The sequence below is a fragment of the Lates calcarifer genome, linkage group LG20, assembly GCF_001640805.2.
Source record: "Lates calcarifer isolate ASB-BC8 linkage group LG20, TLL_Latcal_v3, whole genome shotgun sequence".
Lineage (NCBI taxonomy): Eukaryota > Metazoa > Chordata > Actinopteri > Centropomidae > Lates > Lates calcarifer.
The window spans coordinates 8,239,774-8,266,760 of record NC_066852.1 but is presented as its reverse complement, the minus strand read 5'-3'; the positions used below and the strand labels follow the sequence as shown (position 1 = coordinate 8,266,760).

Here is a 26,987-nt window from a genome sequence, read left to right as displayed (position 1 = left end):
TCGCCACCACCACACTGCCTCTCTCAATCATTCACACATATAGTATGATGGACTGACTCAGGATGGCCACCACGCCCACATCCTGCTGTTGCTGTTTCTCATGTTTTTCAGGGCTGAAGCACCAGCCCTTGAGAGAGTGTGTGTGTGTGTGTGTGTGTTGTGTGTCTGTGTCTCTCTGGTATCTGGACAAAGACTATACACGGATTCATCAGTCCTCTAATTCCATCTGTGTTTGCCTCGTCTGAGATGTTCTCCCTCCCACCTCGTGCTCAAAGCTACACTGTGGCTTAACGCTAAACAAATTGACAATTATCATGCCAATCTTTGCCTCATTGGCTTCCAGCAGAGTTTAGAATAGACTTTCAAATGCTACTGATTATTTTCAAAGCACCAGGGTTCAACCATTCTCTGTGTATTCACAGAGAGGCATTACCAGTCAAAAGCCAAGGATTCAAATTAAAATTTATTGCACCTTTGCAATTATGGTCTATATTCTTTGGAACTGACTGCCTAAGGCCATTATTAGACTGGCAGGCCATTTCTCGCAACTTCCATTAAAATCTATTTCTGTTTGCATCTGTTATTTATTGCTGTCTAGTTTTATTAGATTTGTTTGCTATAAAGCATTTGTAATCATTTTGTAATTAATAGATACAAAACAAAAGTCTTTGGGTTCCTTAATAAATTCACTGAAAAGTGTGAGGTAAGGAGAGGGAGGTGAGGTGAATAATCACGCATGCAGACTAGGGGTGTAAACGGATAGAAATACATTATCTGGATTTGCGCCGACAATGTGCTCTGAACAGATAGGAAATACATCTTCATTTTTTCTTCATAACCTTTAATCAGGTTTCACCATTAGTTGTGCAGTGCAGGATAAAGCTTGACTGATGTTTCTAGAGATGCTATTTTTTACCTCAAGATCCCATATTAAATCCTGGATCTTTGACAGCAGACTGGAAACTGACTAACTTGATTGATTCGGATACATGTCTTTGTTGCTGGCAGCTTAACTTGTATAATTTAACCTGTATTGAATACTAGTGGTGGAAAGTAATTACTCAAAACTGTACATAAACACTTGAATTCTACTTGAGTGTTTCCATTCTCTGCTCTGCTGCTTTATACTTCTACTCCTTCTACCTCTGCTCTGCCACATTTCAGAGGAAAATATTGTACATTTTACTCTATATTTGATCTGTTTGGTTGCTAGTTACTCAGAGATTCAGGTTCATAACACAAAATAAACAATGATGTATTATACCAGGCTAAGATAAGACTTAACTGAAGGGGGAAATTCACAAGCCACCCAGCAGTATATAAAGTAGTTAACTATACTTTGATGCATATACTTCTGTACTTCTGCTACTTCTACCACTGCTGAACACAGCTATAAATTGTGACATAAACAGATACAGACAGTAGCTTTGTGTTACATTCCTAATGCACACATCACAGATATTGAGCTGGATGTACAGTAACTTACACTGGTTGTGTGTTTGAGCCTTCTCTGGTGATGACACCCTCTTTGTCCATCAGCATCTGTCTGAATGTGCTCACTTTCTGTCGAATCTCCTCTTCCGTGTACCTGAGGACGGACACGAAGACATCACAGTTAGTGAAGGAACACAGACACTCATCAGTAATCTGCAGCTTTGACTACTTGGTCCAGTGGAGAGCAGACAAGGGTGAAGAGAATTCTTCTCAGTGTTAACTAAAGACTGCGTGAAGTACCATGAAGATACTGCAAATTGAAGCAGCAGCTTTTAGTAACAGCACTGAATGCAGCAGGGGTGCCAGAGAAGCTAGTTGTCATCCATCATAACTGCCAGATGCTTGTGTAGGAGCCATGTCATCCCCTGCTATCACACAGAGTCTGAACAAATGTCAAAGACTGTCTTCTGATCATGTCCTGACCAAAAATTACACTCAGCCAAATGATGTATATTCTGATGACTCACTGTCAACCTCTCCCAACCCTGGCGGGTTACTTGTTCAGGCCTGGGCTACATGTCATGTTTTATTCTGCAGGTGAGTGCTGTATAATTTGCTGAGTAGAGAGGAACTGAGGGGCAGCGTGAGCAGCTTTCAACAAGCTGACACAGACAGATACTGCGGACCGCTGCAGTGGCACATGAGAGAAATTACTGTCCGTGTCACATTGTAGATTTGTATTCATATTTGTATTCAAAATGGGGAAAATCTGGCTTCTTTTTTATTTCAGGTATATTGTGGCAATCAGTGTGCGCTACAGAAAAGCATCACAATGGTCTTTAATTCATTGTGATCAATGCAAAACATTATAAATGAATCACACACTAAAATTGTTATTATATTGTTATGCATACAGCTTTGGGCTACATCCTCTCAGTTTGTGAATAACACAACAGCCTTTGACCACAGGCCTGCCACTGTAAAAGCAGTGACAGCTCTGCAAGGGACACAGTAATAATTCAACCAGCCTGTCTGAACAAGCACAGCAGAGGGAATGAAGTCGATTCGGTCCTGTTCTATTCCACAGATTCTCAGAGGATAGCTATGCCAAGTTGATGACAGTACATGGCCTTTTCAAGGTATTGTACACCCCAGATGATCTCCCGGTGTATTCACACCATCTTACACTATCTCCACATTCTGCTCTGGCTGTGGTAACGAGCTGTAATGAGCTACAGAGGCAGAGAGCCATGAAGGGAGAAAGAAGGACTGGGGGTGGGTGGGGGCAAGCAGAGAATTAATAAAGCTGTGAAAGTCTGGCCAAGAGCCAGACATCACAGAGTTAGATTGACTGGAAGCCTCTACCATTAATAATATACTGTAGATTTTATATCAAGTTCAACAACAAGAGCTTTAGCTCCATTTGGAGATGAGAGTGGTATCAGTCTTCTCGTCTAACCGCTGGCAAGAAAGTAGATTTCCAAAATGTCAAACTATTCCTGATAAATGCAGCTCACGGCTGAAATATTTATCATCCCACAGGTGCAAACTCAATGAAAACTAGTGAAACAACTTATATTCTGAATTTGTAAAGGAAAACTCTCCTTTCTATGTCACCATGCCTCTTCCATACATCATACATCACATGGGTATGAGGAGCCAATACAGTATAGATTTGTTGAACATCCCATTCCAGTACAACATCAAACTAACAGCCTGTACTCTTCTGGCCTTTCCATGTGTTGGCTCACTTTTCAACACACTCATCAGTTGGAGCTGCAGCAGAGGGTGTGACACATGGAAGCAATTAATGAACTTTAAAACCCTTAGCACCCGACTGCTGCAATTTGCATCAAAATTTGTTCTCCTTCTCAGAGTCATAACTCAATCAAATCTGAAAACACAGACATTAGACACATATTTTTAGATCCAGTGTGACTTACACTTCCTGATGATATCATTATCTCTGTCACCAATATGTTTTCCATTATGTCCATTGTGAGTAAACATCCATAAATCTGTTTTGAGACTTGCCTGAGAAGTATTCTTCAGTATCACAGTAATCCAGTGATAGCTGTCAGTACAGCCTTGGGCACACTCCAAACAGGGGCTGCTAATAGCTAATTCAGCAAATGTTTAATAATGCCAATTTGCAAAAATGTAAACAATTATAGACAAAACAATAGGGCTCAGTAGTCAGCAGTAGCCCACTGCTAATTGCCAAGCTCCATGGTATACATCCAGTTTACATTCCCCTGCAGTTGTCTTAGCTCACATGCTCCACTTGTGATAAGTAAAGGTACAGGGGAACTGTCCATCACTCAGTGCTGAAACATAGACCCCTACATGGCAATAGATTCTCTTTTCCTCTCTTAACTGCAGCTCATGGCAGGGCCAGCTCTATAAACTGGATTGTAAATGAACCAGTGGCTCATTTCAGTGTGAAAATGGCATTAGTCTGAGGAGTGTTTGCTTTTCTCAGATTAAATATAGCAGCTGATACCATGTATTCTGAGCCAGGTGCTATCAGCACATTGACGGTGTGGAGAATGAGATTAGGAGGTGTGATGGAAAGCTGTAATAGCTGGAAGATGGTCCAACAGAGAAGAAGCTGGCCGGTGTGACAGCACCATCAGGTCCCGCTGTACAGCAATCTCTCAGCCCAGCGGCTGTCAACTCAGCACAATGGAGGCCACAAATACACACTTTATATTCAGGGCTCTCCATGCATGGTGCAGGGGCCGTCACCATACGTTAGCTGCCTCCCAACAACTCTACAGCACTCCCTGTGTGCTCTCAGCTGTCTGCTGCAGATTGGAGAAGGGTGTACAATAAGTAAAAGGGTGAGAAGGCTAAGAAAGGATACTGGCTGTGAAAATGAATGTGCTCTGGCCAAACATGTGCCATGGCTGTAGGGCTCTCTCCCTTACATTGTGCTGATAATGGTGAGGATGTTAGCGCCTGCAGCTGACACTCCAGCTAAAGCAAGAAAAGAGAGGTCAGACCATGCAGGGCTAAAGCTTCTGTTGACTCATGGTCACATCGCTCTGCTCCTCCTTTTTCTCCATCTTCCCATCGAACCTGATCGATTCTGAAGTACAGCACAGCTTCACAGCATGAAGCACTGCAAAGTTTGTTTCTTTTTGATTGGTCTAGCTTCCTAACCAAAGTCAGAGAGTGTATACCCAGCAGTAGTGCTGCTTTAACAAAGAGCCTGGGGCTTAGCCATATGGGCCAGAAGAATCCCTCACAGCATCTGAACACCTGCAGGAACCTGGTGAACGACTGGCTGCTTCACCAACAGAGATAGAAATCTATTGACAAAAAGAAGTCTAAAGAAAGAAGACCATGTTTATGTGAGACTGAAAACTCCTTTCATGATGGACCAAACTTTTGAGCTGCATTTAAGATTAGTGAGGGAAAAAAATCTTTAGTGAGTTCTGAATCAATCTGTGTAAATGGCCACATATTGGACATTTGTCAGAAGCTATTAGAGTAAGCACACTGAAACAACACATCTCTCCTGTGCACATTTAATTAGCACCTCTTGCAGCTGTAAAGGTAAGGCTGCTCTCTGCCTAACACACCATCTGTTCTGCCCTGACACCATGCAGAGGAGGGGCTGACTGGAGTGGTCACTCTCAGCAAGGATGGGTAACACTGAATTCCAATTAAAATCCATGTTTATTTGCATAAAGCACTTGTATATATTCATGTGTGCATGTGTATGTGTATAAGGTGGGACAGTTCAGAGGCCAGAGTTAGTAAAGTGGAGCCAAATAAAAGCCATTTAGCCCAGGCCCATTGCCTACAGCATGCAAAGTCCCAGTGATCTGGACGGAAAGAGATGGGGGACATCGATCAGAGCAGGGGGCTCTCTGCTACCCAGGCCATGAAAAATCACCCTGATTAAAGAACTTGATTGGAGTAATTAGACAGCTCCGAGCACCCACAGATTTCCCCCATTAACTCATGATCCTGGAAAATGAATAGCTGTGGCCCAGAGACCATCTTACGCTGATAGTCATCGATTTGATGAGGACATGCCTACGTGTAGGGCATATGGGTGTGTGTTTGTGTGTGTGCTTCTCTTGACTGCCAGTGATGTCTCTGCATTTGGTGTCTGAAGAGCCTTTTTGCACAAGTCGTCCCCAGGCGCTGCTGTACACCTATGAAGCTCTGCAGCCATCAATCCCACTGCACAGAGTACGGAGGCAAAGTGATGCCAATGTAGTTAGTAAGATTGAGTGGAGCTAGAAACATGGGAAGGCAAACCCAAACACCCCCACATTTCTATTTCAGGGGCAGAATTAAAACGTCCTACCGAGTGAAATAGTTTAACTCTTGAGTGGAGAGCATTTTCAATTGATGCTCTCTAGAGTCATAGATATTCTGGTTAGATAACAGGAACTAGATAGAACAGACAAAAAGTAGCAAAGAAAGAGTCCACTATATAAAGCTGCCCTTTTCACCTCCTCCACAGTGTAAGCAGATCAGTGGTTGGAGCACCTCAATCTGCCACTGCCGTGCTTTTTGATTGCCCATCTTCTCTAAGACCTTCTGGAACAACAGCATTTGAAGCTGTTTTGTCTGATGTGGACCTTCTGTATTGGCTTAGGAGCCCCCCCGGTGACGGTGTATAAAATGGGTCACTGTTCCTGAGATGCTTTCCTCTCTAATTTTGAGTCTTATTGGATGCAGGCTTATCGTCTTACCATGCAGGCTTTGGCTTGTAGGAAAACCTCCATCAGAGCAGAGATAGTTATTTGCTCTGGCCTTAGAGGCTCTGACAGCAGCTCTCTTAATAAGATCTCAGCTACTCACATCTCTTGAAATTCAAAGTGTCACAGCAGACATTGCTAAAGCAATACTGTGGCAGGAGCTGCTAAAATGCAGCAATTTAGTTCCCAGGCTATCTCTCCCCTTTCTGACTGAATTTACCATAAACTGTTCTGTCTTGAAATGTATTCACTTGTATTCCCTTATATACATGTAAATGTATATATTCAGTTATACATCCCTGTGTTGTTGAGGTTTTTTTTTTGCGTGTGCCAGGCTACACCTCTATACTCGACTTTAAAACAACAGATATTTAGTTTTCAATACACACTGCATCTAATTTTTCTGCTTGGTGAAGCAGGAACAACAACATCTTCTCTCTTCCCTCTCATTTAAAAAGCTCTTACCACTGGTGGCACACGCTGTTTCATGTATGCATTAGATAGGCCTAGCACACACTCTTTGTTGTTTGTGTGTGCACGCGTTGTGCAGATGTATATACGGGGTTCATGTGTTTAAAGGAAGCCCCATGCAGCCTGCAGTTTAGACTGAGCGAGGCCCTGTGAAGAGAGCTCATTAAAGAACTGGAAAAAGGCTCAGACACCACAGGAGTTTGAATCATGCACAATCATTATGGCTCAATTAGCACCGAAAAATACCACTGAAATAGAATCTGGACAATTGCGTGCAGAGCAGCCCTTGATCTTGAAATCAGTCAGTAAGTTATGTTATCATAAGGTTACCAAAGCCTTTTTTAAGCATTTGGGATGTTTACAGTATGTCAGTTATGTGCCATCTCCTCTAAGAGCTGGTCTAACAGATCATGCCCCATGTTCTTCTAGACAGATGCCATGTATAAATTCCCCGATGTATGTAACCTCTGACCCATCTAATATATATAAAAGGCCAATGTTCCCTGCAGTGGCAGAGCACTCAATGCACCAATGAATGGGGTATGTTGCCAGGTCTTGCACAGCTTAATGAACAGACTCCTTTAATTGCTGAGCCTGTCTAATTAGCTCCCAGGGTGAGGCCACCACTGATGACAGACTATTTATCCTGGTCTTATCTCTAGAGAAGCGCATGACTGGATTGGGGGGGTTATGTGTCAAAGAAAGGAGGGGAGTGTCTGCCATGCTGGCAGGGTTATATTAGAGGAGGAGGCAGGCGTCCAACCTGCCCCCCGGCCTAATCCTTTACTGAGGCCTCAGTCAGGATGGGGGACCCTGCAGGTGACGTAGAGGCTGAGCCCTCTGTCTGAAAGTGAAAACAGACTCCAGCCACCATCTTAATTGTGTCTAATGCCTGGCATTGCTCTCCCTCTCTACCCCAGTGTTTTATACCCCGCTCTATCCCTTAATCCTGCACACATGCACACACACTCTCATTTAAAGAGACACATTAGAAATTGGAGAGGCAGGGTGAGCAGTGCTGAGCCAAGCTGGCAAATGAGATTCTCCCTTTATTATAGCTTAACAAGATGAGTTGAGTCCGTCCAGAGCTTTAACACTCAGCTGAGTGGTCGCCGTCCTTCAAGTGCGACCGTCTGCCAGCCGTGCCCGTGCAGTCTGAGGAGTGAGGTGGACAGTGTGGGCGTCTGGTCTCCTAGTGTTCTGTCATCATTAGCCAAGCTGCTGCCTGCCACTACACTGTTCCACTAGACATCATGGCTCTTTTGCATCATTCACAAACCAAGGGCAAGTATGTCTACTCCAGGCCAAGAGATGAGTGGACCTTGACAGATGGCAACAGTGAACCCCTTCATTTCTGTGTGTGTGTAAACTCCAGCAGTTCCCGTTCAGCTGCATCAGTCTGCTGTAGTTCCACCATTACACTTCAGTCTTAATGAGGCCTTACTGCCTGACAAGCCCAGTCATGCTCAGGGAAGGAGGGAAGGATAAATGAGTGGGTAAAAAAATAAACTTGAATCCATCTCCATCTTCTCAAGAACCCCTAGCAGGTACATTGATTTAATTCATCTCCATACTCAAAATGGTACAATCAGCAGCGATCAGTGGTAGAGAGGCAAACACAGAAAAACCTAGGAAAATATTTGAAAAACACAGATTCCACATTCTGACATTGAAGTTTGCACCAGTCAACACTCATATCTAGCTCTTTATTCCATTAAATTATCCCTCCTTAATCTATCAGGGATTAGCAGGCTTTCTATAATGACAAATGTGATGTGAGTAAAATGCCACCAGGTATCAGTGGGAAAGTGAGTATGAACACAGGATCGCAAAGCATTCCATTAATTACAGTTTCTGTAAACCTGGAGGTTGTCTGCAAGCTGTGGTTATTCAAGCACCAGTGTGTGTGTGTGTGTGTGTGTGTGTGTGTGTGTGTGTGTGTGTGTGTGTGTGTGTGTGTGTGTGTGTGTGTGTGTGCGTGTGTGTGCAGATTGGCCCGGGAGAAGCCCTCAGATTGTGGATTAGGGTCGGCTGCAGTCACTACAATTTCCATAGATACTGCTTTAGAGAGATTTAAGCTCTTCCTAACTTTGCTGGAGGACACACATCATGCTAATGAAACAGACAACACTGGGCTGGCCTGTACTCTTAACTGCCTGTCTCTATGGCAACATCACTAATAACCATTACTTGAGGATAAAGCCATTAATGCAGAGTTCAAGTGCTGCAAATGTTTAACAACATCACAGATGAGTAACATTACATCTGTGACATACACAAGATTGTGGCTGCCACTGATGCATGAAGCTTCATGTATCTCCATGTTCATACCCAAAAAATTGTGCTTGTGTGTGTATGTGTGTGTGTGTGTGTGTGTATGTGGCATTTCATTCATTTTCATTTTCAATGAAATTCATGTCATTACTATAAAGCTACATGGTGCAATGGTGCAATCTTGGTTCAAGGGATTATCAGGATTTGTTGCTCTCACCTGCTTAAACCCCATCATTTCCATATTTTTACGAAGCCACAGACACATGAATTCAAGAGTTTAAATTAAGTTTGATATACAGATGGTTCTTTTTCTACCATGAGACATTTCTGTATTTTTTAATCTTTTCTCAAAATTTAGAAGGTCGAATTCCAAGCACAACGCGGTCCCTGTCATAACTAACTCCCACTGTCAGCTCTGGCACAGTGTAGAAACCCCTGACACACAGAGTCAACACTCTCCTCTTCTTACTCTACAGTGAGGATCCTCACCCCCTCCCTGCCTCTCCACAGGTGCCCAACCATGTCATGTCACTGCTATGAGTCCAGTGAGGAGGACATGATCCTTCACTGGGATGCTAATTGTGAACACTGCCAATTATGTTATCTGGGGCAGCTGGCCAAGCAGGAAGTACCAAGGTCTCTGCCAAAATGGCCCCTGTAGAGTCCTTCACTTAATACTAATCTGTTTCCTGTGCTGGGAAACAGTTATCTTAGGACCAGAGCGACCTCCCACATAAGGACGTGAGTTTAATTCGGGGCAAATGTGTTCCACATTTCTCTTTCCACTACAAAATTATTAGAGCATGACATGAGAATGCACTGCTTTTAAGACTTGATTGGTCATGAGAGATAAAAGCTACTGAAAACATTTCTATATCATGCTGCTAAAAACACCCATATGGCTGAAATATAGCTGTTATGCACCATCTCCTAACACAAACAAAGCACCTTATGTTTACTCTTCTCCTCTGCAGGGGCTTGTTTTTCCTCTTCCCAGTACTGCGATGAAAATGACTTTTGGCATGTAACAGATTTTGAATGTAATGTTTTGGTGCAGCTTGTGAACTCAGCACCCCTACAGGTACATACCTGTCAATGTCAAGTTTTCTACTACACTCATAATGCTTTCATGGCTTGTACTCCAAAAGGCTCCACAGTAAGTGAATTGTAAAGAAAAGATAAACAACCACTGTTTTACTGAAAACAGTAATGTCACTTGACATCAAATACCCAGTGCAACTGGAGTGTTTACTTGCTTGTTGAAACAACATTTATTCAGTGCACCTTAAATGTTTTTGTTCTCAGCCCATACTGGGCTTTATGCAAGGAGGCACTTTTGTATTCTTATGCCATGATTGTGAAGTTTGCTTGTATGAGTCAGACTCACCAAAGTGCAACTTTAAATTTCCACCTATTTACTGCATGAGTAGGAGCGTGTTGGTGAAATTTGATCATTATTTAAATTTGATCATCAGCGTTTTACTGTCCATTCACTGACATGTCACCCAAGATTAAAAAGCAACAAACTTTACCCCCTGCTGTCAGAAATGGATCTGTATGAAGACCCAGGGACAGGTAGGTGAAAATACTTTTTTTTTTATTTTAAGCTGATTTTAGTTTCATATTTAAACTAATTTAAAACGTTTGGATTAAGGCATTATATTCTCTTGAAGTCAAACATTTCCCATCTAAAGGAAGGCAGACCACCTGTACGTGACCTATATGGTGTGTCTTAGCAGGAGGCATTTCAGCTAACTTTTTCAGTCATCCATCTCTTTTCAGCCATCTACTCAGTCCAAATGACAGCACCCTATCCAAGGTGTATTTTTATGAGTGAAACTGTGAACTCTTCTGTTCTCTGCTAGTACCTACAGTGATTGTGAGTTCAGCTCCCAGCGCTGCTAAATTGCAGGTGCTTTTAAATTATGGGTGCTGCTAAAACTAAAGATAGCTTTTCTTCTGAAAACAGGTGCCTGCTACTGCCGAAAATGAGAAAAAATGAAAGCGAACAAAAACAATAAAGTTTTGGGTTCAACAACCCTGATCCATGGCAGCTTTACGTATGTATTGTACAGATGGTTCTTGCATGAGGCCCATTGTGTTATTGTTACTGGTTGCTACTTACCCCTGCTCCTCCATCATCTCCTGGAGCTCCATACATTTGAGCTCTACCCTCCTTTTCCTCTCATGGTCCAGAATCTCTCTGTGTGGCTTCTTCACCAGGACAGGCTCTGCTTTGGGCTCCTCCTCCTCCTCCTCCTCCGTACCTGGCTGTCCCTCCTCAGTTTTAGCTTGTATGACTGTAGTCGGTGTGGGTGCTCCTGATCCTGCAGCTGTTCCCGCTCCTGCTCCAGGGACGACCGGCTGGGCCACCCCATTTGCACCATCTTTAGGAGACGGCACCCTCGCTGCATCGTACATGATTACTGAACTCTGTGAAGACACAGGTGATGGAGAGAAAAAGATCAGCTGAGAAGACAAAAATTGTCAGTCAGTCTCATTTCATGTTAATAATTTAACATCCAATCTTGCCAAGAACACCCATTTGGGAGGATTTAGGTATTCGTTGATTTATTACTGCACTGTTCACGGTATTGAGAGTGAGTAATTGTTATACACATGGCACACATTTAATAAAATAAAAAGTGAATGTAGAATATTCTTCATTTCTGCCATGTTGAGCCCCATGAAGGTCCCTTTATGGTTCCCAAAACTCCATTTGAAAGCCACAGAGCTGTCAGCTGATTGCAAATTTTCCACGTGTACACACCCAAATTTGAACAACACTCTATTCAGATACACAGCAAGCCACAAACATTCAGAGACAGGACAACACACACTGGAAGGTGAGCTGTTTGTGGTAATATCTCTGGACAGGCTGCAATGTTTCTGCCTGAACTGGGCAAACAGTCACACACATCAACATACTGTACACACTGACACACTTTGGTTCTTGAGTACATGTAGACATGTATTACCAGCAACAGCACTAACAGCAACTTCTGCTCCATGAATCAACAACACAGCAGTGCCTAGAGGCAGGTTGGGGGGGTAGGGGGGTATATTCCTCTGTAAAACTCTCTCTGGTCTCCTGGACCCAACTAAGGCTGTAAACCAGGGTCATATATCATATGTACTGTACATCATGACAAGGAAAGGAGGATGGGAGTGGAAGACATATAACAGCTTGAAAATGCAAGAAAGTCTGAAGCAACAAAACAGGTGACAGTGGAAAATGTGGAAAGCATTGATTTGTCTTTGATGAAACTTGACTGATTTTACTGTATCAACCATGAAAGCGTTCTTTGTTCTTGACTTTTTCGACCTTTCTGTTTCTGGCTCATTTACTTGTGAAATAATGAGGTTGTCATTTTGGTGAATAAAAAGTCGTCTGGTACAAGTGTTGCATGGACTGGGCTCTGATTAAGATGGATTGTCCTGTTAAGGCCAGTGTGGAACATGCGGGAAGAGCTAGAAGGCCTTCACATGCCCATGAGCCTCAGCCACCAAGCATCTCAGCTCCTCTCCCTCTACAGCTAATAGCTTCATTTTTCAGTGCGGAGCCAAAGAAGCCCAGCTGAGGCACTTCATCACTGTCACATATGGAGACAGGATGATACTGAGGCAGGATGAGCAAAGCTCCACAACCACATTTACATCTTCTCCCGGCTTATCTCATCTTATCACTGTGAGCGTGTGAGCAGCTTGAGCCATGCGAGCAGGCGGTTCTCTCCATTTGAGCTGGTTCTGAGAGTCTTTGACTGGTTAATGGGGATGTGCTTGTTTTTGAAGTAACTGTGTGCTGGTAAACGAGCCGTGGATCTGTGCGCAGCGACACGGCTCTCGGCTGACAGAACAGGTGGCAGGACAGCAGGAGGTATTATCGCTGAATCTATTATACAGTAAATCAGCACTTGATATTCCATGACAGCGATCTCTCATCTGCACACACTCATCTGTAGGAGATTCTGGGGAGAAAAGCTCCCATTTATCAAAAGGGACTTTAAAATGGCATTCAGGTAAACAGGAGCAACATAAAGGACCTATGTATGAAAGTCTTTTTTCCCATATTTTGCTTTATTAATACCATATGCTTACAAAGTCCAGTGACATTCTGCTCAGCCTTTTTACTTGTGAAGTTGAGACTGAGAAGATTAACAGGGATGTGTAATATACAAATCATCCACTGAACAATAGGAAAGAAAATAAATGAGAAAGTCCAACCAAAGTATAACAATTTGTGAGATCACAGAGTCATCCCTATGCTCCTTTACCACTCATACACCTCAGAGAGCTGACAAACGTATTCCTGAATACAGCCAAACAAGACTCTACTCTGCACCATTTGCATTTATGAATGAACTTTGCCAAAATTAACAAGTTTTTAAATGCACAATGTGTGTCACAAGGTCTCTCATCCAAAAACAAATGATGCAGTTTGGTAACGTCATAAAGATTTAAGAAAAAAAAAAAGCATTGTAATAATAAGTCAAAACTTATCTTTTATTGGTGTTAAGCCTGTGTCTGGCAGACGAGGCTGATGAATGCACAAAGGGGATGTGATGTCACTCATTTTTAGACTTTTTAATGCATGTTACATATTAGACCTTAAATAAGAAATTCAACATTGTTACTATTACTGTTATTGTTACACTCAATCATTTTGAGTAACAATTTAAAAAAAAAAATCCAATCTATTTTATTTTAACTGGACCAGGTGTCCAGCGGCTATGAAAGCTTGAACTGGTCTGCTTAGGTCTGGATCTCTCAGTCAGAGGGGAAGACCGTGGTTAATCCCATTTGTGGTGGACATCCTGTCTTGGACATGGTTTTCATCACATGCAATCAAGCCAACATAAGAAGCTGTTTGAAATTCAGCTGTAACAAGCTTAAATAAAATGAAGATATCAGCTGAAAAATCTGCAAAAAAAGGGACCCTCCCATCATAAATTAGATTCTCCACAACGCCAGATGTGGGGAGTCAGAAGCTGCAGGCCATGTGCCAGTCTGTGTTAAACGACTGCTGTAAATATCCAGCCATCTCATTATACTAATGCATCATTCCACAGTCATTCCTTTTGTTCCCAAGAGGGGGGAGGGGGGCGGCGCACAAAATCTGTTCTCTTTCAAGTTAAAACAACTAAATCATTTAATTGTGTAATGAAAAGAAATCACAGCATAAAGGGAGACTTGTCAGTGAACTGATAAGGAAGCAGAGCACACAGTTAATTGTGTGTGAGTCCTCTACAGGGACTGAAGGTTATCTGCAGCTTCTGTATTAATGGTGGCACCAACCTCTTCTGCTATTATTGTGAGGGCGTATGACTGTCTCATCCCGACAAACACTGCTTCTAATTACTCATTATGCTGAGTGAAGTTGTTTAGTCACATGCACTAACTGTCACTATCAATTATTTCAAATCACAAAGAGATAATGTATCTTGACCATTTGATATTCCATTTTGGAGGAATGACACTGACTGGTGTTACAAACAGAAGAGCCATTAGCTCACGCCCTCTCTCCACCCAGTGAAAGAAGATTGTTCCTGTTGTCTGTTTTTAACCTTTGCCCAAGGTTTCCTGTGCTGTCTGCTTGATGCTGCTGCTGTAGAAGCCTCTGCTGTGATGGCTCTGCAGCTGATCTGCTGCTGACATCACACCTTATAGAAAAAACAAGCCTGTAGTGCAAAATAACAGCCAATCATAGTGGATGCACAATGTGCCCATCCACAGTAGATACTGAAGGGATGTTGTAACTTCCATACAAGTATCATGATCTCTCAATTACACAGTCTCTGGTTGCCCACGCAGGGCTGACTCATCTGGAACATACAGTAGATGGATCACGCACTTAAAACTCAATTAATAAGAATAACATTCTCCATGGCCGCACAGTGAAAAAATCTTAGTCTCATTAGCAATCTAATGTTGCATTAGGCTAATGAGACATAAGAGAGGGGATTGCCTGGACTTGAACCACAGTGTGATTATGGTGGCATGTTTTGTCCATGGGGGATTTTATCTGAATACATCATTATCAAAAAGCAAATTACACCATTTTTATTACACCCTGTGCCCCCTGTGAGCTACATTCTGTTAGGATATTTGATTGTTTTTCCTGTTTGTCTCTTTGGATGGATACTTTACCAGTAAATTGCCTCCTTGACATCTATTGGCTCTATTGCCATTGCATTTGGTATAGACATTATGTGTGTTTCCATCTACCTTTATGCACATAAAAAGTTAACATATTGCAAAAAAGATTTTAGAAGATTTTGCAATAAATTGTAATGTACATGAAGCATGTGACTTAAATGTCATTTGTCAGTGAAGAAATGAAAAATGGCAGCAGATTAAAAAAAAACTCTGATCTGCATGGAGCAATGACAAGAACGTAACTCATCACAATACGTGGAACAAACATGAATGCCACATTCCCACATTTTCTACATGGTTTTCCATCACTGGAAATTTGACTGGCTGCCCTTTTAATGTCATATCATTAAATCCTCTTTTTTATTGTTTAATAGCACTTGGATAAAGAGTTAGTGTCACCAACTGTTTTTCTTGATATGCCCAACTCCGAATATTCACAAAACAAAAGTGGATGAAAATATGCTTTAATTAGTATTTCCTTCAGCTGACTTTCTGGAGCGCCGTCATCAGGTCAAGATAAGATTTTGTCCAATAATTTTCTTTATGTACCTGCAAAACTAACATGACATACCCATCAACCTCAGCTGTACCAAATGTTCGTATGCTAGCACACTAAACCAAGCTGGTTGGTTTCAGTCTTATTTTAATTTGATTGTAGTGAAAATATTATCACAACAAAAAATCACTGGGCATGACATGTAGCATTTCTTGCTATAAATGAACAACTAGATGAACCATTACAACACGTGTATATTTATTACTATCAATGCAATCATGGTCAATTGTATGGATGAGGGAGGACTTCAGTGATGCTACACTATCAATTTTTCATTGCCTGTGTATGTTTGCTGTAGATGTGGATTAGCTCCATCAGACAGTATGTTTTCTCTATCTGACTATATGAACATAGTGCTGTTTTCAACATAGTAAATGCACACAGCAGGGCACTTTCAGTAGAGACCATATGTATGGCCATCTGTGCATTTAGTCTTGATAGACCTTATAATGTAAATACTACAGAGACAGAGCTGTATGTGCTATTGGGAGAGAGAGAGAGAAGAGAGTCTACATATTGAATATGTGAATTTATCATTCTAATAAATGATGACTGAATGATGAGGATGACTACAGTCTTGCTGTAGCACTTGACTGTAAACAGGAAAATTCAGGCAGCATTGATTTGTGTCTCATCCATAACACTGACATAACATCATTATGGAAGGTAAGAATGTGTCTTAAGCACTGCAACAATCCAGCTTCACAATAAATACAGGAATAATTCTAGATCCATTTTGTTGCCTTATCATTTCTGCTGCCTCTTATTTTGATGCCGAATTCAAATCTATTGATAGGTTAATGGCGCTGACTTTGCAATTAGAGTGGAAAAACATACAAAGATTTTAGGCTTGTTTAAGTAGATTCCATTTCACCTGCTACTCTAAAGAAAGAAAAGCAAAGAGGTGGGACTGGTCTCCTTGGGGCCATGTTCCTCACTAAAAGCCAACTCCCTCTCCCTTTCTAACCCTTCGCCCCTCTCTCATAGCATGGGGTCACCCTGTGTTGTGCACAAAGGCTCAGATGATTGGATATCTCAGCAGTGGCTGCACCTCATCCATGATTGCAGGGTTGCAGTAACAGGGGGCCTGACCCTGCCTGCGACTGGCAGAGAGAAACTGAAAAAACATCCTGGGCTTTCTTTCAAACTTTTTTGTCAAAAGAGAAATATTCTGAGTCAGGGTGGGTTTTCTGGATATACTTGGTGCGCACATGTTTTAGTAAGACCTGACTGCACTCCTCTCTCTGTCTTCTTTCTCCAGCTTTCTATCACACCTTTCCTCCAAAATAATCTGCCCCTTCACTGGAAGCTTGTGTTTTGTTTTTAGCACTTTGGCACCCAGAGGATGTGTTTAGCTCTCCCAGGGTCACCAGTCTTCATTCCAGGCACGTTGGATTGCTGTTGGGTGCCGGGAAACAAGCAGCCTCAACTTTTTTCTTCCTTTTTTTTTAATCGTAGTTGGATGGAAGGTGCATACAAAATGAGCAACAGAGGTCTCAGGTATTGTAACAGAAATGAAGGAAGAAACAGTCGTTCACGGTGGCTCTATTTGACATTTAAATGGGGGATCAAAAGTTTTGCTGCATGTAATTTCTCATTCACTGCTGTTTACCAAAGCGCTGCCATTTTTGCTCACGCAATTTATGTTACAATGAGACCAGACTGAATACTACAATAAAGATAGAGTTCAGTTGAGATGTTTGCACATTTTCAACAAACAGTTACTCTGATTTGTTAAATTCATGCCCAGGCACAGTCCACCATTCAGCTGACTTTATTAAAGAGACATGAGGTTAGTCTCAGAATGAGTTTCTTACTTCACTTACTTTTCTGCTGGTGCTCTGGGAGCTGCATCACAGAGTGAAATAGGAGTGTGGCTTTGACTGTAGTTGAGAGAGATTTCTACTCTTTCAGGGAAAAGGGAGAGGGCTAAAGCAGAGGAGGGGAATGACTGCAAGAGCCTGGTTGATGCTTCTATTCTACAGAAAGCATTTAGAAATTTCAAACACTCTCTCTCAGATGCAAAAAATACTTTCACATGTAGAGTTTCTGGTAAGAGACACTCTGTCGTTTGCAGTTAAGCAGATAACACAAACAGGATGATAATGTCTCATATCAATATCCTCTGAACTAATGAGTGGTATGAGAGAGATACAGAGTAAGTTAAAGCGAGAAGGCGCAGAACATTTTTGGCCTTTGGTGGAGAAACATCCTTGGCAACTTCAGAGACAGAGTGTGACAGAAATAAACCACCTCTGTCCCATTTTCAACCCAGACACAATCATGCGCATCACCTCAGAAGAAGACAGCGACGCTGTCTATAAGGTGACATCTGGGCTGATCCTGCCATACAGTTCAGCTGTGGGTTGACAATCTGTAGGAATACACGCTCGACCTCAGAACAGGGCTTTGAATAGTTTGCCCTGCTTTGCCCTTCTGGGATCAAATGGTGCTGTTTTTGAATCTCTCCTTCAGCAAGTTGTGTCTGCTCCAGCTTGCTTGTGGCACAGCTACACTCATGCTGCTCAAACTCATTAACTCTAGTGTGTTGCCATGTGCAGTCTCTCGGGGGAGAAATGATTAGCACAGGACTGCTCCTGATGTGATTAGAGGGGTCAGTGGCAGGGGAGAGATGGGCTCAGGTTTGTGTGCCTGAGTCACTCCCTGCCTGTCAGTACACAGCACACCTCAACACATCTCCTTCACTGCAAAAACTGAGTAGAAGTCTAGTGAAGGGCATATAAAGATTAAACTTGTCATGTGGAATTATTGAGTCCAAATCATCTTTAACCATCTCTCTGATCTCAAAGATATTATTTTATGTAAAACAATTGCAAACAATCTGCAAAATTTTACTATGAAACAAAGCTGGTGCAACAAATCTGCATTAGTGTCCTAAACACAAAGAATTTAGTTTTTTTTAAGCTTGGGATTGTTCTGTATAAAAAGCTTAATGTGCAGTAAACAGTCTACACCTTTCAGCTTGCTGCCCTTCACAATTCATGTTCAGGTTAACAGAGCACTCTGATTGGTTTAGGCTGTTGCTCCAGGCAAATGTTACTCTAAAGCTCATATTAAACCTAAGATGAAACAGCAACAGTTCCTGTAAGTTTCATGAATATGCACATAGTCTAGCGTGAATGTCATTCTGCCATCATTTCATTCATCATCATTAGACCTACTGAATAAAAGTCTGTGGTAAGTGAGTAAAAGGAAAAGCAGAGGATAGGAAACCTTTTCTTATTATTTAAAATAGCACTCATCAGTCATTATTTGACAAAGAACACCTATGTTCCTGATAAAAACAAAGACTTAAAAATGAACAAAAACTATTAAAACAAATAAAAAGAGCATCTTCAGTTATGATGCTTTTGGGAGACAAATAGATTTGTAAGATCATTTTGATCTTCGATCATCTTAACCTTAAGATGTCTTCATCCTCTCAAATAACCATAAGACACTTGTCTCCAGCATACTGTATCTACCCAACAGGCCGAAAAATGTAAAAAAAAAAAAAACACACACAAAAAAAAACATACAAAACATAAAAGGCTAATAATGTAACCATGAAGCAGTGCATCCATGGAATTTTTTGTACTCCATGCATGAGAGCCACACCTGCCCTGCCTTAATGTGTCTGCTCTACAAAAGCTGCACTGCACATGATGTCTCTGTAGCATTTCAAAACAAGTCTTTGGCACAGCCACAAATCTGCCACACAGCCACTTCAATTAGACAATATATAACCCTGCTGTCCCTGGAGTACAATTTACATTAAAGTGAGCAGATCTCATTAAAAGTTCAGTCCGACTTTTCCTCTCAGAGCAACGAGGGGCTGAAGACACAACTTAAATAAGTAACAAAACAAAAAGGTCATGGTTTTCTTTGAGATATAATTTCAGTGCAGTCCATACGGAGTGCATTAATGGATTCAGCCTCTATCATGTGTCCTTGCTTACTCAGCAGATACAACATAAGTTGCATTTCAGGTTTCATCAACTGCTTTGGCCTTTGTTTCACTACCACGAGCCTCAATGTTCTTTTAGCCAGCAAAGCAGTTTTTGTGATACTGCCACAGTGTGCCTTTGAGAGGAAACTGAAAGTCTAGCTGCAACATACAGTAATACAGTATGGTGTTGAAAACCTCTTCCTAAACCCAGTTTGCAGTCTTATTGCATTTTGTGAATGAGAAGCAGAAGTAACTGAGGCAATAAATTACTCCCCTTTTTTAAAAGTGAAACTCAATCCTGGGAGGATAAAAAAGAAAAACGTTAGTCTAACGTCTCCACCTGACCCTCTTACTTAGAGGACAGCAGAACTTGGACAGTGGAATTAACTATTAAAAATCACCTTTTTTTATCCAAGGATAGAGATAAGAAGAATTTCTTCAACTGTGTCGTTCTGTCCCTGTCTCTCCTTCTTGCTGCAAATGTCAGAGAGTCATCTGGAGATTAGCCTGCTCCATGTACTCTCCATCCCACTGTCCATTATAGAATTTATCAAATGTCCAGCAGACATGCCGGGTCTAAATTAGCTCATCACCATACCAGCAAGTGCTTCTGTCAGTGGCTGATGTGTTCCCACAAATCAAACTGATCTCCAAAAATCATTATTAGCAATTTCAAGGATTTTCCTCTTCCTGAACTGAAATTATTCTCCAGTGACAGAACTCATAACTTCACAAAACCCATCAGCTACAATTATTCATCTATAAATATTTCCATGGATTATCACCATCCCGTGTGATAATGATCAAAATTAGCTGCGATGTCTGGTCTTGACAGAATGACAAGTTTCAATATAGGTTTTCTCAAAAGGGCAAGGATGCTGGAGCACTTCTATGGCACAGCCAGCTTCAAAGAGAAAAATCTAATTTAAAAAGTTAGTAGAACCAGAGTGTACTGGGTACTGGATATAGGGAGGCTTAGAAGTGGTAGATGTTCCTCCTCAAAGGGTCACTAGGGAGTCATCTGGGTTACAGTTTGAGCAGTAAAGTTTACAGCTCAGAGCAGAGGTTTTCAAAATGAGGCAAAAATACTGGGAGAGGTGAAAGGAGGCAATTAATATACTTTAACACTTGTTGCGATTTGTTGCAAAAAATTATACTTCTCCTCAGAGTGTTAACTGTGTCCAATTTGAACACACAGATGTGATACACATATATTTAGACTGAGTGTGAATACACTTCCTGGGGATTTTTGTCAGTTGGCCTTTCCACTCTATTATTTAAAAGTGCAGTGAATAATTCTCACAATATTCCACAGCACTCCACCTATTCAATCATGTTTTAACTGTACACTTTGAAGACATCAGAAGACATGGTATTGATATGGATGAAATCTCTCACTTATCCAGCTGCCTCCTGTGTATGGGTGATTGAGCCAGTCAAAGACAGAGTTGGCTGAATAGAGTCAGTGCCTGCAGCAATATGAAGCCAATCTCCAGACTGCTGCAGCAAAGAAATGAGGCTGTCCTCTTTCCCACCTGCCTGTGCTGCTGCTCTTTAATTGACACAGCACTCTGGAGCACAGAGCGATCAGCTTCCTGATATAAAGTGATGCCTGTCAGTTAGCGGCAGACGTTCATTCCCTGACTGCAATCACCCCTGCACTACAGGGACATCCCTCTGAAACTTCTGCACAAAAGCACCTTCACTTCTACCATAGCAGCACCCACTTTCAACCCACATAACAACCACCTTCTACCTGTGATAGCAAAACAAAAACAACAACAAAATCTCTCAAACTTTCAGACAATGCCCCTTTTCATTTCCCAGCAGAATAAAACTTGTCAGGGGTTTATAGAGGTATTGTTTTGCTCGGTGCAGCAAAACAGTTGATTTTAAATACAGGTTTGCTGCCTACACCTTTCCAGGGTCATAATCACCACCAGCCAGCCAGCCTCGACTGCCGTCACCCAGCTTTATACATAGCTAAAAATCATGCAGGCTGATGAGTCATCAGCTCAAACCTCTGCTTAATTACACTGGAGACTCAGGCTCTCTGTCACTTAGCTCCAGGCCAATGAACCAAATGATTTTGTTATTAGTTCTCTACCAGCTACTGTCCAATTTAGTTCTTTTTCTTTAGTTCAAATGTTACAACCCAAATGTTTAGTAAAAACTGCTAACAACAACAAAAAACAATTCATGACATTATTCATTTATTGTGAAAAATGATGACCTGATTTTCCTCTTGAATTAAAAAAAATGATTTAGTAGAATCATGATCAATCAAATTCTTTGCTCACAGCTTAAACAATCTTAGTCTTTACAGTTTTACTTATATAGTGGTAAATGTAATTACACGTGTAGCATGAATGGTTCAAATTACTGAACAACCTTGTAGTTAATTTAGAGAAGAAAAACATGAAACAATCCCCCTCACACTCACACCGATAGAGGAGAGGTAAGGACGGAGAAGGAGAAGAAACCTTGCCATTTACTGGTTTTGCTTCTCTGCTACTTCAAAGAGCACTTATACATCTGAAACTGTAAGAGCGGGGATGTAAACAGACACTCCAAGCTGGTTTGCTGATTCTCAGAACTTCATGTTGTATCATCTCTATTTAGACTGAACACTTTTTACAGAGCACTTTCTTACACTGGGTCAAAATGTACAGTGTATCACTGAGAAGGCAACAGACCAAATAAACAGAACCATTATAAACAGTTTGTGAATATGAGCTGCAATTATAGTTAATTTACTGACATGGTGAAATGCTCAGGCAGCAGCCAGTCCACTTCATCTCCCTGTAATACACTATCGGCGCTTTTGTTCCCTTAACTAACATATCTTTCAGTTTCAGCCGGCTGGCTGAGTACACAAGTGAAGCAATTACTGCAATTTACTGCAATTAAACATCCATAGTAATCAGTCTTAAACAACTACAAGACAAGAGTCTACAGCATTGTACTGCTGCCACCATGATAAAACAATGATCCTTTTTACTTTAGAACAGGATCATCATCATTTTCATTTTCATGTTACTACAACATATTTTCTTGTTATTCTTATTTCACAAGCAACTTTTCTCATTACATATCTCTTTGTTTTGTTGTTTCACACTTGTTGCTAAGTGCTAATGTCAGCACGCTAACATGCTCACAATAACAAAGTTAACATACAGCAGGTAACACCAAAGTCATCTAGATTGATCCTCTGGGAACCATGAATGTTTGCATCAAATATCCTGCCAATTACTGCACTAGTTTCTGAGATATTTCAGTCTGGACCAAAATGGTAGACAGACTGAAGTTGCCACCCACAGAGCCACATCATTAATATGGCTAGTGGTAAAGCCATTCTACGTCTGAGCCACAGATGAAAGCTGAGGGTAAACTATCAATTCATTTCTTAAGGTTTTAAATGGAAGATAGACATTCAGAGTAGTGACTCTGCCTCTCATTTGCTGCTCCCAGTTGACAGCAGACACATCCACATCCATTTCCTCGTAGACTAGTAAGATTGTAATACTCATCTGCTGCTGGAGTATAACATATGACTCCAAATGGAACGGAGCCAACAATGCATTTCAGTCCTTATTAAATCTGGAACGTTGACTGAGACGCTGCATTCTTATTTATAGCTACAGCCTTATGTGCTATGTCCATGTGTCTCCTGAACTGAATAATTAGATGGTTTCTTGGCCCTCTGACATGTTTACAAGCTTTAATAATATCCAGTAAATATGAGGGGTTTTTTTGTCTTATCTAGTACATTGTTAAGTGTACCATCCCAACAGAAAGAAATTCAGGCTCCAGGCTGGTGTATTCAAAACCAACCAACCAAAACCAGCTAGCAATAACTGGAATCATCTAAGCACCAGTGGTGGATTCAAATTCCTTTGTCACTCTAGATACTTTGCCACCATTGCCACATTATTTAATGATTTGTTTGAATAATCCTTAACATGTTTGGATAATGTTAGATTTAAATATAAATAAAGTTTTCACTTTTATCAACAGATGTAACCTTTTACATGGTTTCAGTGTGTTACGGCTACACCTTGAATCTTATTTTACAGCATACATGTCATCTTTAAATTTTGGAAAATTAAGAACACCAAACAAGCTATTAGCAGGTCTGGTTTTTACAACTGGATGCAATGACAACTATCAAGATAAGATGATTCTCAGGCAACTTCTGGAGTAATTTTTCTGAGATGATTTCTGAGTGGTATCATGGACATATATTTACGATGGATATTCAAGTAAGTCACTCTGAATCTAAAAATATGTGTATCATCTCTATGTGATTTGTTGATGTTCTGACACTAATTGTGGCCATCGGGCACTATGAGTTTCAAAATTTCCTACCTTGATGGTTGGCCACTACTGCTGCTGCAACATATTGATAAACATGTCAAACTACAATAATCAACTTATTTTTAGAGCAACCGCATGCACCTGTCCCTTTCACCTCACTCACTATCTTTGCCTCATGTGTCATGTGTGGAATTTAGTCTAAATTTTCTTGAGTGGAGACTGCCCAACCTGAATCAGTTTTTATGTACCCAATTAAACAGCCCAGTTGCCCTGTAAACACACATCTGGCAACACAGATTAGCACATGCCCAAGGTTTTGCCAGTAATCAAAGCAAAACCTAGAGTCGTGATTGTGGTAAAAATCAACCTGCTGTTGTGTTATTAGATAGCTGGAACCTTTTAAAAAGGCATTTGGGCTGCACCAAACTATGAGTCCCTACCCCAAAGCAATCATATCACCCCATTCAGACCATTTTAAAATTAAATTAAATTCACCAATGGTTCTGTCCTAATATGCAGCCCAGTCATGTCACAGGGCTTATGATGGACAACAATGAGTCCTCTAATATGAACAGTGCTCCACAGCAAGAGCTTAAAATAGTCAAGAGGAGGAAGACAGAAAAATTGGTTGTGGATTTCAGGTTAGACAAGGGCACCTACACACCATTTATCAACAGACTGACTGTGAAGTTGTTAAGAAAGTACTTCCCTGGCCACTACTATTGTCAACACTTTAAAAGAGGACAGAGTATCTCCGCAATTGTCAAAAAAAGACAATCAGAGAATCAGGAGCTTTAGAAGACTGAATATAGCACTGACTTGATTTAACAGAGGGAGTGATTAAACACAAACACAATATCCAACGACAGTGTCACTATACACATGTTATTAAAAGTTATAATAATAGCCATAATTATGTTTTGAGCGTGCTGCTACCTATTTATTTCTACAGTGTGGTTTTTCTAATGCTTAGAAATTAAGTTTGTGCACTGGTTGCTATGGTAACAAAATAATGAATTATAAGACATAATGCCTGCAAAGCACAACAGCAGCAAACCAAGTGATTTTCTTTTCAAATATTTTCTCAACTTAGCTTTTGGAGGAAGCTTAAAAAATCTTCAGGTCAATCCCCAGGTAATCAAGATATAGTGTTTGGAAGAAACACACTGAATTGCTTTAAAAACACTGTAGCCACAATGATTTTTTTTTTCTTTTTTAGTTTTAAGCTACATTAATGTAATGATCTTTTCTCTAATCATAACAATGGATCTATCAAGCTTAAATCGACTTTCTCATCAGTCCTCTATGAAGGTGGATTTAATTCCTGCCATCCAGTAATTACTGAAATGCCATTCATTACATTACAGGCACACACGGATCCCCTGATGGCCGCTGCTATCCTGCTCAGTGGTTGAACCAGACTTCATAAGAGGCATGAGCTGTTGGCTTGTGTTGTTGTGAGTCCTGGCATTCACAGCTGTCAGCCAAGGGCTCTTGAGCCACAAGCCTGCACACAAATCAGATGCAGTTTTCTCTTCCCTGGCTCTCATGATGAGACACAAAAGAGCAGAAAGATGCAGATAAAAGCGGGAGGTTAGGGACACGTTGGCTGAGGATCTATAGGCGTACTGGCTACAGATAAAAAGTTGAATTAACTTGACATAATGTATTATGATGGTCTACTAGGCTGCTCAGGATGAAGAAAAGAGAGTATAATGGGGAAGCAGACACCAGTGTGCGCTAAACGAGACCACACATGAGAGAGAAAAATGAAAAGAAAAGAGGTTTTCACTGGTTGCTACAGAAGATGGAACAATTTAATGGGCAAAGGAGAAAAAGACAATGTAAGTGAATGAAAGGGACAATAAGAACATTATTTCGTAATAAAACACCTTCAGAGGACAAGATTCATACTGCTCTTTGCTGTATTGTTGGACTTGTATTGACAGAAGCAGTTTACACAATGCCTTTTAAAATTAGCAAATGGCTGTCAGAGCTGAAACTAACTCATGGAGCTGGTGGTGCTGCCTAGATAGCTCGTTAATTGGTGAGACAGGGCAGTAAGATGGAGACAGCTATGCACAGGATGCTCAGCAAGCCGAGGTAAGTCTGCAACAACAGTGTGACATCTGGAACACCAACAGGTGAGAGACTGGACTGGTGCTTGTATTGAACAAGCTGAACTTGCATTTTCTCTTAATTAGAAGAAAGTGTTTTTTTTTCTTAGCAGAAATGCCAGAGAGAGTGATGTGATAAAGTATAGCAACGAGAAAGAACATAGCAACAGTAAGTTAATTTGCACGAAAGTTATATGATTCATTAAGCAGACCTCCTTGATCAGCACACTGGACAACTGTAGTCCAAATTAATTCCTATACCTTTCTAAAAAAAAAAAGAAAGAAAGAAAGAAAGAAAGAAAGAAAGAAAAAACATTTAGCTCTTTAACTACAAATTAGGAATACTTAACATTTTTGCTGACCTGATTTTCAAACGTATTCTGTAGATATTTTTCTTACCACTGCTTTCCAAGCATTTCAGTTGAAAATCAATCACCAGACCTTTGAAATAATGAGGGGCACTGCACCAAAATGAATTGTACTGTAATTGATTTGACACATGCTATATGGAAATGAATGTAAATCTATGGGTGCTTTCAATGGTAGCAAAATACATGAAAATCTTTCTAAGCTGTAAAACATCACACCTGATTTGTAGTGGATTACTACCACTACTGTGGTATATATTTCATGATAACAATGTGACTAAATAAACATATCTCAAAGTAAAAGAAAAAAACATCCTGTGGTATTAATCATTAAGAATTTAACAGTCACAAATTCAACTAATCTGTTTCAGGACTGGGTGTGTGTGGTTTAAATAGATCTGACTGACAGTGGAGCTCCAACATTCAATCCATTTGTCATTTATTATGGAAAAATATGTGATGATTCTCAAATGTAAGGATTTGCTGCTTTTTCTTCCTTTTCTTTCATTTAAATCACCTTGGCTCTGGGAGATTGTGATGGGCATTTTTTTTGTTGCTGTTTTCACATAATATATCCAAAAATTATTCAGTTAATCAAGAAAATAATCAGCATATAAACATATA

General features: G+C 40.8%; 1 protein-coding gene across 1 annotated transcript in view; it reads right to left on the bottom strand.

Moving 5' to 3' along the window:
* The window catches only part of srrm3 (serine/arginine repetitive matrix 3), a 69,607-nt gene that overhangs the window by 23,595 nt on the left and 19,025 nt on the right, over positions 1–26,987 (bottom strand). Inside the window, exons 2-3 of the mRNA XM_018692260.2 lie at positions 11,026–11,333; positions 1,487–1,588 (exon numbers count right to left, since the gene is read on the bottom strand). Of these exons, the coding sequence (XP_018547776.1) occupies positions 1,487–1,588; positions 11,026–11,321 (398 nt within the window). The 5' untranslated portion in view covers positions 11,322–11,333. The remainder of the gene's footprint in view (positions 1–1,486; positions 1,589–11,025; positions 11,334–26,987) is intronic.